Consider the following 17577-nt stretch of genomic DNA (forward strand, 5'->3'; position numbering starts at 1 on the left):
ATATATATATATATATATATAATATATATATATATATATTATATTCTATATATATTAACAATATATTTATTTATTTACATACAGAAATATGTGGAAGCCAGAGAAATATGTAAGGTACCAAAAAAGAGTTACAGTGGAAACTGGACACTAACAAAAACTCACTATTTGCAGTAGCAGAAATCTCCGGGGTGGTATACAGCATTTTTAACTTCAGACTTTCATTTAATAGTAATTATTTATCGATTAGCATTTGAATAAATGCAATTTCTCATCAATTTCCATCTGAAAAACTCACTACTCAGGTGGTCTTGAAATATTGATTGAGTTTGAAGGAAAATAATGTGTGCATCACGGGATCAAAGTACTTCAGTATAAGTAGAGCTGTATTCTACTCCCTACATGCACAACTACAGCAGGATTAAAATGGTACCTGAGCTAGTTCCTGTCCCTGTTGCAGCACTTGGAAGGTGGTGTTCTGCATGTGAGTGACATGTTCGTTGTGCAGCCGCAGCAGCTGTTCGGCCTGGTTCATGTCAGAGCTCAGCTCAGAGTGCTCCAGCTCACTCGACCACGACTCCAAGCGTGATGACACCTGAAAACAGACAAACAGAACTAATATTTAACACAACATTGAAGGATATCAGAAAAACATAGGAGAATATCATGGAAAAAATCGTATGGTTTTATGTTGGTGGGGAGTACAAAACGTGAAGGTTCCTAGCCTGAATATATCATTTAAACCGTCAATGGGCCTCACAACTATTATAATATAGAGCCGAGATTGACATCTGAAAACAGATGTCATCTAATGAAGATGATGAAACATCCTAATAGAGATGTCATAAAACAGAAGGTTTGACAAAGAGATCACGGAAAAAATTGCGTTCATTGCATAATATTCCTCTAGGTTACCACTCTACATGGAATATTAAGACAATTCAATTAAAACAAAAACTCACAAAAATAATGTGAAAACATGTAAGATTATCAAAGAAATTTACTATTTATTGATTAGAAATTCTTAGACTCACAGACAATCCATATGGCATTACTGACATACGTAAAACAATAACTAGAAACAAAATTAGCTGTTCACAGCTTGAACAAGACTTGACAAACATCAAAATGTTTGACAAACAAGGCTTCAAAATCGTATTAAACTATTTCTCCAACATATAGAGAAGATGAATAAAGCTGGTTTGAAATTTGATGAAGCTAAATGCTTTGAATTGAATTAAAACTTAAACTACATTTATTGTGGCACCTGAAGCGCTTTTTTTTGAAAAATGTCAGATTTGTGTCCGTAACAATCCAACTGTACACTTATTATTACATTATTTTGATAAATAGAATTTTTCAAAACACTCAGTTACGTGCTTAAACAAAACAATTTAAGTGACAAATAATAAGTATGAAATATTATTATTATATTTCTTGATATTATATATATATATATATATATATATATATATATATATATATATATATATATATATAATGCACATGCAGAGATAATAAATTAATTTATGGCTTATTTATTGTATTGGAGGAGGCGAATTTTTGAATAATCAACAGATGAAGTTTAAAAAAAAGTAACTTCAATGATAATTTATTGTAGAAAAAATTTTCGTCAAAAATATCGGTCACAATGTCACAACTAATTAAACACGCCAAGTTCAGAAGTTTGTTGAAGTGGCCTATATTTATGGGAATAGATTCTCCATATCGCCAACAACTTCTCCCAACTACAAACTTTTCATGTCATTGCCTTCGGCTTGAAAATGACTGATCACTTTGGTCACGTATCGGCAAAGTTACAACTTGGCAACTTTAATTGGCAAAATCTACTACACTTTCAAGGCTTTTATTCGGCAAAACAATGGAAAACTGCTACCACTGCGGGGGTTCCCTTCAGGATTGGTTGAATAGGATGCATTTAGGTTATTTATATGGGAAATGCTGACAGATTGAAGGGAATCTCACTGCAGATAATGAAGAAAACAATGGGGGTAACTTTCCGGGCCAACTTCCAACAAGGCGAGCAAAATGAGATTCATTAAAACTGCAGTTCATCACTGCAGTGAATGGGTGCTTTCTTGACAACGTTGGCAAGTTTATTTTAAGCGGCACAATATGCTATGAGGTAGTTATAAGATAAGAAGTGCAGTAGTATCTATATTCATTTGTTCGTATTAAAGTTATATTCTATTGAATATTGAAGTTGTCTGTGTTCAATGAATTTGATGGCAATAAAATACTATCTATCTATTTTATGTATTTATCTGTCCCCAGTTATGCCACTCAATATTTTCTATTCGCGTTATTCATTTCACTTGAAATTTACAACAATTTATCAATTCCCAACAATTTTTCTCCACTTTTCATCTTTCAATTAATCAATTCCCAACAATTTTTCTCCACTTTTCATCTTTCATCTTTCATCATCAATGTTTTTCAAATTGTTTTATTTCACTTCAACTTTCTGTCACCTGAAGCGCTCTTTCTAAAAATAATGTCAGATTTGTGGCCGTAACACCCTAGCAGTACACCTGTTAAAATATTATTTTGATTCATATATTTTTCAAACGCTGATTACTAATAAAATGACAGTATTAAGAGTAAAATATTATGATATTCATTACAAATTGATCATTCGAATAGTTCATTATTTGAAATCTATATTTATTTCTATAGAAATCTTATAGATTTATCATGGAGTGAGGGAGAGGTAGCATGAGAGGGGATGGTTACCAATAATTAAAGCCAGAATTGATCAAATTTCAATTGAATACAATTTGTATCATCGAGGAAAATTGTATTGGGTATGGAGAGCTAGTCAGTTTTTGTGAATGGATAGAAATACATCATACCGAATCACCAAACTAATCAAAATAACTCCATTTCCAATTCAAATTAGCAAATAGTAATTCTCTTGAAATAACAACTACTATCTACATGTTATGTAATACAAATTATTGATGTATTCTGTTATGAAATTCGATTAATTATCATCCAAATGAGAATATCATAGGAACCTCATCAATATTCTTTTAATTAACTACAATTGTAACGGTATCTACCTTCTTCCTAGAATCCATCATACAGTGAGACAAAATTACTAATTAAAAGTTACCATTGTTTTTAGATTCTTATTTCTTTACATCAAATCCAATTTCTCTAATTACCAAAGAGCTATGCAATAATGTTGATGATCTCATCAATGAAATAACATTCGATGAGATTGCTTTTCATTCATACCTACCAATCTTCATGTAATCATATCTTCAATCTAAAGGATCCTATCTACATTTGCTCACAATAGGAACAAATCGATGCTAACTAACAAAAGCTAAGGAAGTAGTCTGCACAGTGTCTGCAGACAGACTGTAGCCTCTACAGAACGTAAACGTAACACAAAACTAGCCAGAACCAAATTAACTTGAATATAATGCAAACAATCATTTTTTTAATGAATTTATTTTTATGATTATGTTATTCTTAATTATGAATTCAACCTACATTCAACCTTATTTTCTCGCACTAATTTTATTCAGAAAAGTAGCTATTCAAAATGCTAGTGATCGATGCAAATGCAAAATTTCAGCAAACTGGAGTAGTCTAAGTAAGATGACAAAAAATTCACAGATTATCTACAGAGAACCAATGTACCAGAGAACGTGAGGATTTTCAACAAAATGATTTTAACGCATCTTGCTCATGTATTTTTGTTACTTTTAAGCACCAATACGCACTACTTCAAGAAATGAAGTTAATTAAAAGACTATGTACTTGACTTGGATGCAAAATTTCCTACGATAAAAGTAATCATTCAATATGAAGATCTGTTACAGATTGTTACATCCCTGTTCTGCGGACGTTACTTGTTTTAAATGTAGAAGTTCCTACAATTGAAGTAATCAAAGACCGGTTACAGACTGTTACAGTGGTGTTCTGCAGACGTTACGCTCCAGATTTCCACGAGCATTTGCATTTGAAGCAATAGGAGGATGACGGTCATAATGCGAGGCAACAAATGCCAACCTTCCAAAGGCCAATGTCGGGGAAACAAAAGGGAACGGAGCCAGCTACAAAGAGCCGAAAACATTACAAGTAAATAATGAGAATGAAGCAGCAGAGTGCCTTAGAAGATAATCCTATTGTTTCCGACATGGAATTACTCTCACTTTTCGCTATCTACATCTCCATCATTGTTATTCCACCCTTCCACGATCTCTCAAGATGGGAAATGGGCCTTTGTTCGTAAGAAAATTGTTCAAGGTGATATTTTGGTTGCTTAAAATACTGTAAACCAACTATATTGAAATATTGTGACAATGTCTATAAGTAATCAAAACTGATTCAATTTATTGAACTTTACAATTTCTGTTACGAGATCGAATATTCAATACAGTAGGATTAATAATGAAGAAGAAATTATTCATATATTGTGTGAATAGAAGAATTATTCCTACGATGTGGAAAGTCTATTTATTAATCACTAGGTATTATCTTAGGTATTCATGACTAATCAAGTTCTATTTTATGCTATTGCTTAGTATAAGATATTGTCTTTTTGTTAAACTTGGACTAGTATATTTCTTTTTTTTTGTAATGTATGAATATTTTGGCAAATAAATTTCAAATTTCAAATGTGATGAATCGTTTCTGACATAATAATTTGATAGACTTAGGCACAAAATGCCCTGTGGCACAAAAACCTGTTAAATTTTAATCGAGATTAAATGCCACGAGACCCATTCAAGGAATCCTATTTTTGAAAAGAAGGCTTTTCACGTGGCATTCAATCACACTTGAATTTTAACAGGCTTTTCTGCAATCGAGCCTCACATTTTCACTATGTATCTCGATATTGTTAAAATTTTTAATACTGAACTTGTCAATACAATCACTGACAATACAACTTTGTAATGTTTTATGATAGCTAAAGATGGATTGATTAACTATATCTACTGATAATAAAGCTATATTTGTACCGTGAATCATGATTGAGAACTATTATATTCATGTATTTATTAATTTTGTCTCAGGAACTACTGTTTTGTGATTTTATGGCTGATAAATGAATCTGTATTGGATACAAAATTAATAGTGTGTGGATTGATCAATTGATTGATTGATGATTATTTGGTGGCTTCATTGATTGATTTCATGATTGATTGATAGATAGCTGACCTCAAGAGCGTCGCGTTCGAACAGCCTGAGCCGGAGACAGAGGTCGAGCCTGAGCTTGCGATTGGCCCACAACTCCTCCAGCTCCTCCCTTTGCTTGCTGAGACGATCCAGTGCAGACTCGACGGCTGCCACTGATCCACCACCTGAGTCCATCTCCCCAGTCAGGCCCACGCTCCTACAAACACACCACAACAAATTAGTTAGAAAAAATGAACACATCAACAATAGTTATGAATTCGGAGGAATCATCACATCTTCAAAATGGTTCACTGAAAGTACTTTTAGTTCAATTGAATAAATTATGTAATATTCTAATTAATTATTCAATGGGAGACAATTAAAAAGTCATGATATTCTATTATTATTATTATTGAATTTGTGATATTGCACAACGAACGAACAAAAATCAGTTATTATAAATTAGGATTACTTTCTTTCATTTACATAAAAAATAATACAATAAAAAAGGAGATTTATTACATGGTAAGAATTCCATTTCCGGAATCAGGTCCACGCTCCTTGAAACACCATAACAACCAACAAAACATTATCAATAGAAAATTAGGATTAATTTCGTTCAATTAATTTGAAAAGAATACAATAGAAATGGAGATTTATTACAATTATTTATCCATGCACAAGAATTGTTGTGAAGAATTACGACCAGATTGGATAGAATATTTTAAATTTAAAATAATTAAATTATTATTGAAATAGATTATTAAATATGATTGAATAAGGATATCTAGACTGTGGGCCATTCAACAGTCCGTTTTATTTTGTTCAATGAAATAAAATTGATAAGATAGTTATCTCATTAATGCTGTATCAAGACCCTGGATTCTCAGTTCTAACTCAAGGGCTTGCATTGGATAATAAGCATAAAGATCATGGAGTTACTTAAATAACATTGTTTTCAAAGTATGATTCAAGATAATTCGGGCTTTTAATCGCTTGGATTCCTTGAAGACGAAGGTATTCAGAAGGTTTGATAGCACTGGAAGTACTCTCGTTCAATTAATTATGTCCTTTGAAGCGTTACGTTAGTTGCTAGCCTGACCTTCGAGTATTGGTGATAATAAGGGGTTTAGTAATAGCATAGAGATAGCATGAAAAAATATATTCCATGGTATAGGGCATTTATGTTCCAAAGTTCACTTTTAACACAAGCCGATAGTCCTAGTGGTTCTTTTTCGTGAAGTTATGTGACTCTGGTAGTTAACAAAAATCGGCTTGAAATTTGGAACTTAAACGAGCTATACCATGGGATATCTTCTTATACTACCTTTTCTCTGTGGTAATAACGATGGTTTTTACCTGAGCTCCTGTAGCAGCGCTTGACCCTGGGCGATGGTGTTTCGACAGGCGTCGAGACAGGAGTCCCTCTGCTGGGCCGCCGCCTCTAGAGCCCGCTCTGCCGCCTCCAGGCTGCCCCCGTCTGCACCCTCCCCTGCCACACCCAACTCATCACCGCCTCCGTTCTTCAACTCCTCCACCCACCGCTCAAACTGCAACACAAACACATCACATAACATCAATATACTTCGAGAAGACAGATTTAAAAGCCAGATTACACAAGTCATAGCTATATGATTGTAATCTAAGGCTATGCAAACTAAAATGCTAGTATAAATAAAAATATAAATTTGAGAACTCTTTTTAAATTATTCGTCACGACATGTTTCGGCTACTAATGCCATTTTTCAATTCAAGAAGGGTAATCAGGAATCTCAGGTCCTAAAGAAAAAAATACAATAAAATGCTAGTCTATGTAAGTCAAATAAGGCGATGTAACCTGAGCTTTGTGATTTGAAGTGTCTTTCGGGCTACTCTGTATATGAACGATAGTTCACAATCATGAGTCCTATTGATAATAAGGGAGAGAATATCAAATTCTCTGGAAATACTTATTTTACTTTCACTAGATTAAACAGATTATGATGCTATTAATCGAGGCAATACATAGTAAGTACAATTTCAAAGTGCATACACTATCAAACGAGTATCAATCTAATTCGAAATACCATCGAGGCAACCATAACTAGTGTTATTTATTCTTTATTTATATTGAACATGATAGTAATCCATTGCAATGCCATTTCTTTGTATATTTTTGTTAGAAGTGAATTCGCTTACAAATTCTGCTCATACTCTTCTTCTCTCTTTTTCCTATCTTCTTCTCCCGTTCTTTCCTTTTTCGCTCTCCACCACCCTTCATACCTTACTTTTATACCCTCTACCAGCCTATTACATGGAAAACCATAGTTGGCTAGGAATTTTTCCTCCTTTCTATCTTTTCAGCACACCCCACCATGAAGCCTGTTTTTATATTTTTTAGAAATTTGATTGTTTTGTTTTGTATTTTCATTTCTTTCGTGTATCTTGCTTTGATTTGAATAAAATTATTGATTGATTGATTGATTGAATCCCACATTAGGTATTGTGGTGCGTTTTTTTTAACGGCTTCACATGTAGGGTGAATCTTGTACTGAGTCAATGGTGTAGATGCTATAAATTTTGCAATGCATGTGTGGACGCTGAGTGAACACCAGACTGATTGATTCACTACAAGATTCATACAATTGTCGGAATCGCGGGAGGCCTAAACGCTCGCTCACCCTTGATTCTTCTAATGACAGATTGTATAATGATGAAATTTTATAAGTAGTGTAGCGGACGCTAAACACTGAATACGGATACCTTAAAATTATTACCTGTGAAGAATGAGCATACAAAATCATACAGGTCGAGCAAAAATCCCGATGTAGCTAATTTACGGGACTGCGTCTCTAATAAGTTCTGAAGGATTAAAAATACGGTATTTGAACCCAATATCGTTCAGAATATACTTCGAGAACAGAGTCTTGTCGGGTTTTAAGCTCTATTGTAGGAATTTATATGATCTATGGCTGCCTCTGCTGTACAATTGACGCATTCGTTCCTAAGTCGAGGTAGGTAACAGATAAAAGCTGATGTATGAGCAGGTAAGGACAAAGAATAAATATCTCGATCTGACCCCACTCGCTACATCCACTTAGACCTGTTCCAATATCCAGCTTGATTCAATTATTCCAATGATCGTATTTGATCGGTTCTTGATGATATAGAACGTATCAGACACAATAATTGACAGGCTTAAGAAATAATCGAACTCAGAAAGCGAATTAACAAAACTGAAATATATTATAATAAAATATGTAATCATACAGTGCAGATTCAGAATTTGATTTACAGGTTGATAATAATTTAGCATTAAACAAAGGAGTTAAAAATGTTCTTGTGCTTGCATGATACCATGCGTGATTCGACAGAATTTTACAATTGATAAAATCTAACAGTTTGAAAAAATAGTGAAAAATAAATTATAGAAAATATTTTTAAAATGTTCGGGGTCGTGGTTCAGGCAGCGGAGGATAGTCAATCAACTACAAATTCTTATAAATTTAATATGAATAAATTCTAGACTCTTAAATGCTAAAGCGCTTGTCGGCGTGGCCAATAATTTAACGAAGAAAATTTATGTTTTTCTGCACTGAAATATTTTCGAAGCGTAGATTGGGGCCCCTTTTTAACTTATAACTCACGTGAATTTCCTTGGCGGTCGTGGTTTTCTTCTTTAGATCAAAAATCGTTTGATCGGCGGCAATCCAGGCTTCAGTTTCAGCACGTGGGGAATTTTAATTTAATATTCTCCTTCACCGAATTAATTAAGGGATAATTTACTTTAAGCTTTTAAATTTATCGATTGGTGAAAACAGAAATTTACAAATAACAAATAAATTGGCCTAAAATATCGGCTCACAAATAGAACATTTAAAATCGAACAAGAAATTTTCACAAATAGGTCTTTGGTAACTATAAAAAGAGATCTACACGGTAAGGATTTCAAAAGGGAAGTGCTGCTCTTTTCTCTAAGCTTTTAGGCTAGACCTTGCTTCTCAGAATCTCAATGTAATAATTTGCATAAAAATTTGCCATTGGTAGAACGCTTGTGACGTAAACATGACGTCAGTGGCAAGCAGTAGAATACAATTCCTTTAATTACAATAATAATTAATTTATGTAATTCTTAAAACTGCTTAATCTTATAGACATAGTTCCTCTCATACAATGTACATGTGCTAGTGTAACTGATAAGGCAGGGTTGGTGTCTGATAATAGATTAACATGTGTTGCTTTCAAACGATCACCTTCTTGGTGCTATTTCTATGCACTGTGATTGGCTTAGACCTGCCAAAGAGATTTAATACCATGTGGTTCAGTTGAATTAAGTCGTTAATGAATTAATACTCTTGTACAATTTTATTAGGTTTGAGATTGTTATAAATAATTTCTGCCATTTTATCAATAATATAATTTCATGCTATGACCTATTTAGTTACAATAAGACCTGACATATAATATAATTTTAAATAATAAATAATTTCAACGATAACACATACATTTTATTTTTTTATTTGAAATTCTTGATCCTTTATGGATAGTTTTGATTTTTAGAGATGGTATTATATCTTACGTGAAGCCAGCATGACATTTGACAATACTTTGAATCAGTCAGCTGCGTTCGAACTGTTTTAAAAACATCTGATCGATAGTAAACAAAGTGTAACCTCAAAATCAGTGAGCGATTCATAAATAATTTGTGCTTTATTTGCAAAATAATTATAATTTTATTGAATAATTTTCCTAGAAAAATATTCAGTACAGAACGGTACTCTTATCAAATATACAGTTATTGATAAGTAAGCTTTATCGCTCGGTCGCTAACTATTCCTTTAGCAAATTCTTTCATTTTAAAAGGTAATCACAATTTTTCTCTCTTTTCATGAGATCTATTTGAAAGATTCATCACAGTATACAGAAATTTTAAAAACAGAATTGATTTGCTTGGTGACGAAAGCAATCTTTCAATCTCCGTCAGCCAACAAAATTCATGAAAATAATTATTTGTGCCCGTTTTTTGTGCGCATTGTACTCGAATACTCGTCAGCCATGAAGGGGAGTGAGTGTCCTTGCTCGTCAAGCCTCTTATTCTCTGTCCTTTTTGACAACATGTCAACAACATCTTGTGTATTGGCTGCACGTTTCCCCCTTGGAAAAGGGCCATTTCCCCCTTCATTCTCCCCCCCCCATTCCAACACTCATCCTCTCCATTTATGAGCTGCTTATTAGTTTCCTCCATTCTTCTGCAACCCTTCCGAGTCGTGATCTGGAGGCGACAAATAGAGAGGGAAGAGGGATCTAAAGACGAAAATAGGGTGGATTTGTCAGGCTTCAATCCAGGCTATCACACTCCACTGATGTTTTCATGTAATCATGACAGAAACAGCACGAATCTTTTCTCTTAGATTGTACCCTAAATCTTTCAACAATGGAGGATTAGTAATCACAGTACATAGATTGGGATTTGCATGTTGAATAATAATTACTTCTCACATTGATAATTTATATTACAATGAACTAATTTTGTTTTCACATTTACATTGGTATTTGAAACTTCAACGATTGTTCTTACATTATTAATTATAAGTTCTATTGGGATGAAAAGCAGTTCTTACATTGAGTTTTTCAACTTCATTGTTTAGGATGAAATTGCTCAGACGTTGCATGAAATCACGACAGTGAGTGTAATAGATAAAAAATCCATAAATAAAACATGAAGCAATAAATAGCAGAAAAAAAATCAAAATCACTGATAAATCCAATGTTGACACGTTTGTGACGCTTACTGAAGGAAAGCTAATACTACATAAACTAGTATATTATAATGAACGGCTGAAACTCTTCATTGAATTTGGCGTCTTTCTGTAATAAGATCAACATATAAAATGACCTGAAAACTCTGACACCAGACCTGAGCCAGCCAGGTCACTCGATATTATTATTATTTTTTAACATATAAAATGAAAATATAAATCTAAGTACCCTTAAAAGTATCTAAGGGTATCTAGTACCCTTTTTAAAATTGTTTACTCACACCATGTTTCGGCTATAATGATGCCAATTTAAAATAACACATTTTAAAAAGGGTACTTGAATTCCTATTTTTATTCATATTCAAGAGTAGCCAGCCCTAACGGGAAAAAGACAATAAGATCAACATTTTTGGGAATGTGTTTATAATTGAACGGATTGTGGATTGAAAAACAAGTTGCTTCTGAAGCAAACTCCCTACTTTCCAAAACTACATAAAAAGCAGCTCAGTACAAAGCATATCCCAAACAACAACAATGTCCATCTTGTCTATAAAATGCACGCCTTCTTGTGAACATACTTGAAGGATAACAAATGGTACACATCAAGGGATCAACGAAGGGTACAAACACTGACTGCAGACTATTTTACACAGTATTTGTAAATAGCCGGGTGGGATCTTTATGACAGGACTTTTCCATCACACTCTCACCCTAACTCCCTCACTTCCTCCCCAACTCACACTCTCTCTCTCTCTCCCTTGCTCATCTCCTACGTCACGTCTTCCTCTGGTCTACCCTTTTGTTGTAGCCACTACTTGATATTTTCATACTCTTTACACAGGATTTGTAAATAACCGGGTGTGATCTTTATGACAGGACTTCCCCCCTCTCTAACACACTTTCTCTCTCTCACACGCAGCTTTTCTGCTTTCTCTCTGACTCACTCACTCAATCTTTTCCTCTCCATCACTCTTTCTTTATCACTTCCTCCTTCATACTTATTCCCTTCTCTCTCACACCTTTTTTTGTAGCCACTCGTTGATATTTCCACAAGATTCGACCACCCCGATTCGAGCCCCCATCAAAGTGATGCCCTCAATTTTCAATAGGATCCTTGTTTCCTTCCTGTTTATACCGAGATCCTTTCCTTCAATTTCCCCTACATAAACAGCACAATCTTACAATGTTTGATGGGTTACAATCTGTATACAAAACGCAAAATGGACTTCCACAATCCAGAAGACACTTTCAATTTTCACTTTCAATCAATGGAGTTCCAAGTCTCATAGGTTAGACCTATAGTTATCAATTATAATGAAACTAATAACAATTCTTCCACGAACGAGAAGATATTTTCAATTTTCACTTTCAATCTATTAAGTTCCAAGTTTTCAATGTTAGATTTAAAGTAGTAATCAATTATAATGAAACTTGACGTTACTCAAAACTAAATCAAACTTGGTTTATAGACTGAAAATTACAATGCTAGGGAAGTTAAAGTTAGTGGAAAACTCATATTCAATGTTAGATTGAACATAGTTTATAGACTGATAAATTATTCTTGAATGAGTGAATGAATGAACTAACAAACAAATACAATGAGCTTTTCATTCCAAGAGAATGAATGAACTAACAAACAATAAACAAATACAATGAACTTTTCAATCCAAGTGAATGAATGAACTAACAAACAAATACAATCAACTTTTCAATCCAAATGAATGAATGAACTAACAAACAAATAAAATGAACTTTTCAATCCAAAGTGAGTTGATTCCAAGATACTGTTCCTTTTCAACTAATACACATTTTCATTATTCTATTATTTTCTCCTGTATACCATTAGCAACAATCAAACCTGTCACTGGCATTTGGCATATCCACAAATCGATTATAATGTGATTTACTTCCAACTTTCAGCATTCTTAATGCTTCCATTCGAACGATGTTGACAGTTTAAAGTGAATCTCACAAACAGCCAGCACAAATGGGGAATACTGTTAACGGTTATGAGACGCCAGACCGTCTGCCGATGTTGTGATAGCTGCAAATGAAAGGTCATAAGGCTGCCTGTTGCGGTCACATTCACTTCAAACTGTCAGCTCTGTTTGAATGGTCTGGAAGCATTGATGTTTATATACAAGGGATGCTGATAGTTGCAAGTGACTGAGTGGATCTCTACTGTTCCGGTAACCTTATCGTCGCGTTGTTTTCTACTCTTTTCTACAAAAATGTTGCAATTCAACAAAAAAGCTACTTCACTCAGTTGTGACACCATTTCCTATGTCGTATTCGGTTCCGTAATTTTGAATCTGTCTTTGTTAAGTACTTGGCAGAGAGAATAAAACAATCATATAAGTACAGGTTTTCTCTGGTACTAAGTATAAGTATGAGTACTAAGTATAGGTTTTCTCTGGTACTCGCTATGGATGTTCTAGCTATATTATTGAGGAGTGAATCAAGAGTCAATGGTCTTATCAATAATCAAGCTCAAACTAAGCTATAGTGACATTAAACTGATTAATCCGCGATAAATCGCAGTTAAATACTTGCAACCGCATCACAATGTTCTTAAGATTCACAGCAACATTTTTAGTGTCCAATTACCTTATTATTTATTTTTTAATTATCCTATTATTTAATTTTCAGTCCACAAATAAACAAACAAAGAAACTATAAGACCGGTTTCTAGGACATTTTTATTAAATATAGTCAGACACAAACAAATATCCTCTAGTACTCTATTCTCGCTGTCTAATGAACCATTAAAACTTTAGATTTAATGGCCCATTAGATTTAATAAGAAGTGTCCTAGAAGAGGGGCTCAAACATATTACATTTATCCGTTCAATTTGTTTCACACAAATATTTAGAATTCTAGAACTATTCATTTCATTTTCTTTGAGCAGCACATTCTCTCTAATTGATTCCAGAAATTCTTCTAGAAAATTCATGATGACTGCGAGTGACACAGCACGACCATTTCATTAATCAACATTTTATCTGGGTCGGCAGTAATATTCCGAGAGCTGAATTTGAATAACAGAGCGACTACAAACCACAGCATAGCAGTCATAGTCAAACACCAGCATCAGCGTTGAAAATGCCCTAAAAACAGGGCTACAGGGCTGCAGACAGGGCTCGAGGGCATCATTCATTCTGCATGCAGGGCTGTCTTCTTTTTCCACTCTTCATTTGGTCCACACATTCAACGAATCAGATATTCGAAAGAGAAGGAATGATAGAAAGGATACAAGATGAAGAGAGAAGGATAGAGTTTGAGGAGATTAAGAGGAAGACAGTGAAGGAAGAGAGAGATATTGTCCACACGTTCAACGAATCGGATAGTAGAAAGAGGAGGAATAGGGAAGGAAACAGGATAAAGAGGAGAATTATCGTCCACACGTTCAACGAATCAGATAAACGGAAGAGGAGGAATAGTAGAAAGGGAACAAGATGAAAAGAGAAGAATGAAGTTTGAGGAGATGAAGATTGATTGATTGAGTACTTTATTCATGTAGATTACAATATATACTGGCTTATACACTTATATACAATAGCTTACAATACAGCAAAATTATAGATGAATTTACATAATATAGACTAAGAAAATAATTATTGAACTGTATATGATATGAAAAAGTAATTTGTAATATAATAACTATAGATAAATTATATTGTTATGCATGTACATAAATTGGCGGAGCTTTGGACATATCAATGTCCATTCTTCGGAAAGAGTATTAAAAATATCCTCCCCACTAACTCTCTACAAAGAAGAGGGAGACAGTGAAGGAGAAGGGAGATATTGTCCACACGTTCAACGAATTCATGGTAGATGGAGAGGGGGGTAAGAAAGAATGGTAGGGAGGAAACTGGGTAAAAAGTGAAAATTGAAGTTTGAGGAGATGTTGCTGTCTTCTGCTATCTTCTGAATGAATAAAAGTACATAAAAGTTTAATTAAAAGACAAAAAATATAATGTGTAATTATCAATTTTATATAACATTAAGTTTTTTTGGAGTAATATTAGAAAATTTTGAAAAATGGTCAATGCCTTTGAATGGGTAGTATTGAACTCTAGTGGCCCCCGCTTGTCAGTAGGCAAAGCTACAGGACGTAGACTGTGATGATGCTGATAGGTGGAAGAGGAGAAAGAAGGAGAGAAGGAGGACGAGAAAGAAATTATTTATTTGAGAATTATTTGTAATAGGTAAATTTTGTAGGTGGATAAGTAGGGCTATGAGATGGAAAAAGAAGATGATAGGAAAAACACATGATTGAGGAGGAAAATGGAGAATTCTGTTCAAAAAACAGTAGAGGAGGAGTAGGAGTGGGAGGAGGAGAAGGAGGAGGAGGAGAAGGAGGAGTAGTAGTAGGGGGAGGAGAAGGAGGGGGAGGAGGAGCAGGATGAATAAGGAGGTGAAGAAGGGCAATAAAAAAAGAAAAAGAAGATATTTGAGGAGGCAAATGAGGAGGAGGATTCAGAAAAGAGGGAATGTTTTCCACTTGGAGTTCAAAGCATGAGGAGAGGAGATGGAACATCAGGATAAGGCAGGGAACAAAAAGAAAGAGAAAGAAGGGAGGGAAGGGATGGTAAGTAAGAAGGAAAAGCATGATGATGATGATTAGGAGGAATAAAAGAGATGCAAGAAGAGGAGAATGGATTAAAGTAAGAAGAGTAGAGTATGAAAAAGAGAAATATCAACATTTGTCATCAAGAGACGTGCGACGCGACTCGGCTCAAATTATTCGTATCATTGTATGGTAATGGACACTGAAATAATATTCGTTATTCCCCAGTTTCATCTTATGCAGTGGGAGAGAAGGGGAGGACCTTTAGTACGCATTGTTACCCAAAGCACACAGTATAGTTCACAGAATAAACTTGCCACTTGACCTTTCCTTTCCATCCTTCATATTAAAATCTTTACAACCCTTTCAGCACTCTCTCTTTGTTTTTCTATTCATGAGTTTATGTATTCTCTCTGTCTTTCACTCGCTAGGACGCTACAGAAATCTTGCTCTTTTTTAACCAAGATTTGTTCAATTTTTCATCTTGCCTACATTCATAGACCTGCCTGCTATAATTTTCTAGTAGAAACCCTTCTCTATTGAAAGTATTTTTCTAAAATTTTCTCATACCTTACAACCTTACCGCATCTTACAACTTTTCTATTTCGATTTACGATGGAAGGTTTAAAATATCTTTCATGCCATGATTATCTCTGTTTCTCTTTCATTTACTAAAAATCTCTCTATCTCAAATATCTCATTCAATCAATCTCTAGCTCTTTCTCACGCTCGCTCACTCTATCCTATTCACTCCGACGCTTCATGAGAAGCAATTTAACTAACTCACTCTCTTTTCCCATTCAGGATCATTTTTCAAAACAGTCTTTTTCAAGAAATTTCTTCTTGAACTTTTCTTACATCCGAAGAGTAATCAAAACAGAATGCTGAGATAGAAACATATCCTTTGTAAAAGGAAACTTAAACTTTGTAAAAGTGTTTTTCGTCGTTTTCGTAAAACTCAATAAATTACTCTACTATTTTAAATAAATGAATAATTAATTATTATATAGTAAATGAATTCATCACAGAAGAGCGATCATAATTTTTAAGCTACTTCAATCGACAATTTGGAAGGAAATTTTTTGTCTAATCTTCAAACGGTTTTCGCATTGATTCAATGTTATTCCGGTATTCCTCCAATTTTCTCTTCTTCCAAACTTCGAATTTTCAAATCCCACACAGCTCCTACAACCACTACGCTCTCACTTTTCTCAACCTGACTTGTGTTCTCAAGTAATTTGCTTAGTTTGAACCAGCGACAAGACAGAAACGGAAATAAAAGGAAGAAGAGGCGTGCTTGTTTACAAAGCGAGGCTGATGAATTGTTTAACAACACAGAAGATTACTGTGCGACAACCTCTCTTCCTAAAAGACAACAACGTCTCTTAAAAGACATCCTCCACAATTTTTCAAGGCACTTGAAAAGCAAGCTGCAGGGGAAGTACTGCGATTTGAATTCAGTAATATCTGAAGAGCTGAATGGAACATTTAAAAAAGAAATGAAAAATTTTAGTTGCTTTGAATAAGAATAGAATATAAAAATTTCTGGCATCAAGTATAAGATTAGGCTACAGTAAAGTACAGTATTTCTAAACCATTCTGAATGAAGTTGTTGAAGGTAACATTCTAGCATTGATCTTCAGATAAGGTCAAATAATAATTTGTGATGAACTTGCTGAGCAATATAGGCTACACTTCAATGAGGCAGACTATATGCTAGAGAGGGAGAAAGAGGTGACCAGGGAGAATATACTGCACATAGAACAAGAAAAATATAGATGCAAGAAGCTAGCAATAATATTAGACATGGGTCGCGTGGTCACATGGTACGTGGTTATTGAATACGAAGATGGTATTTGACGGTGAAAACGCGTCTTATAAAGTTGAACTGTAATCTTCAGTTTGTTTTTTGTAATTACCTTTCCTGCCTAATAATTCACAGAGAAATAATTGCCTTTCCTGCAATAATATTTATGAAGTGAAGAATTGAAAGGATAAGACGTGACGCCAATAACACTATATTAGTGGTACCAACATCAACCAACATAGTGTTATTGACAATATCAACTCCTAATTCTTTCAATTATGGAAAAATATCGCAACATCTCTCCTCA

At 34.2% G+C, this 17577-nt stretch overlaps 1 protein-coding gene across 1 annotated transcript in view; it reads right to left on the bottom strand.

Moving 5' to 3' along the window:
* The window catches only part of LOC111050083 (triple functional domain protein), a 463117-nt gene that overhangs the window by 128181 nt on the left and 317359 nt on the right, over positions 1 to 17577 (bottom strand). The window contains 3 exon segments of the mRNA XM_039431097.1: positions 431 to 592; positions 5194 to 5368; positions 6511 to 6701. Of these exon segments, the coding sequence (XP_039287031.1) occupies positions 431 to 592; positions 5194 to 5368; positions 6511 to 6701 (528 nt within the window).

The sequence above is a fragment of the Nilaparvata lugens genome, chromosome 6, assembly GCF_014356525.2.
Source record: "Nilaparvata lugens isolate BPH chromosome 6, ASM1435652v1, whole genome shotgun sequence".
Taxonomy (NCBI): Eukaryota; Metazoa; Arthropoda; class Insecta; order Hemiptera; family Delphacidae; genus Nilaparvata; species Nilaparvata lugens.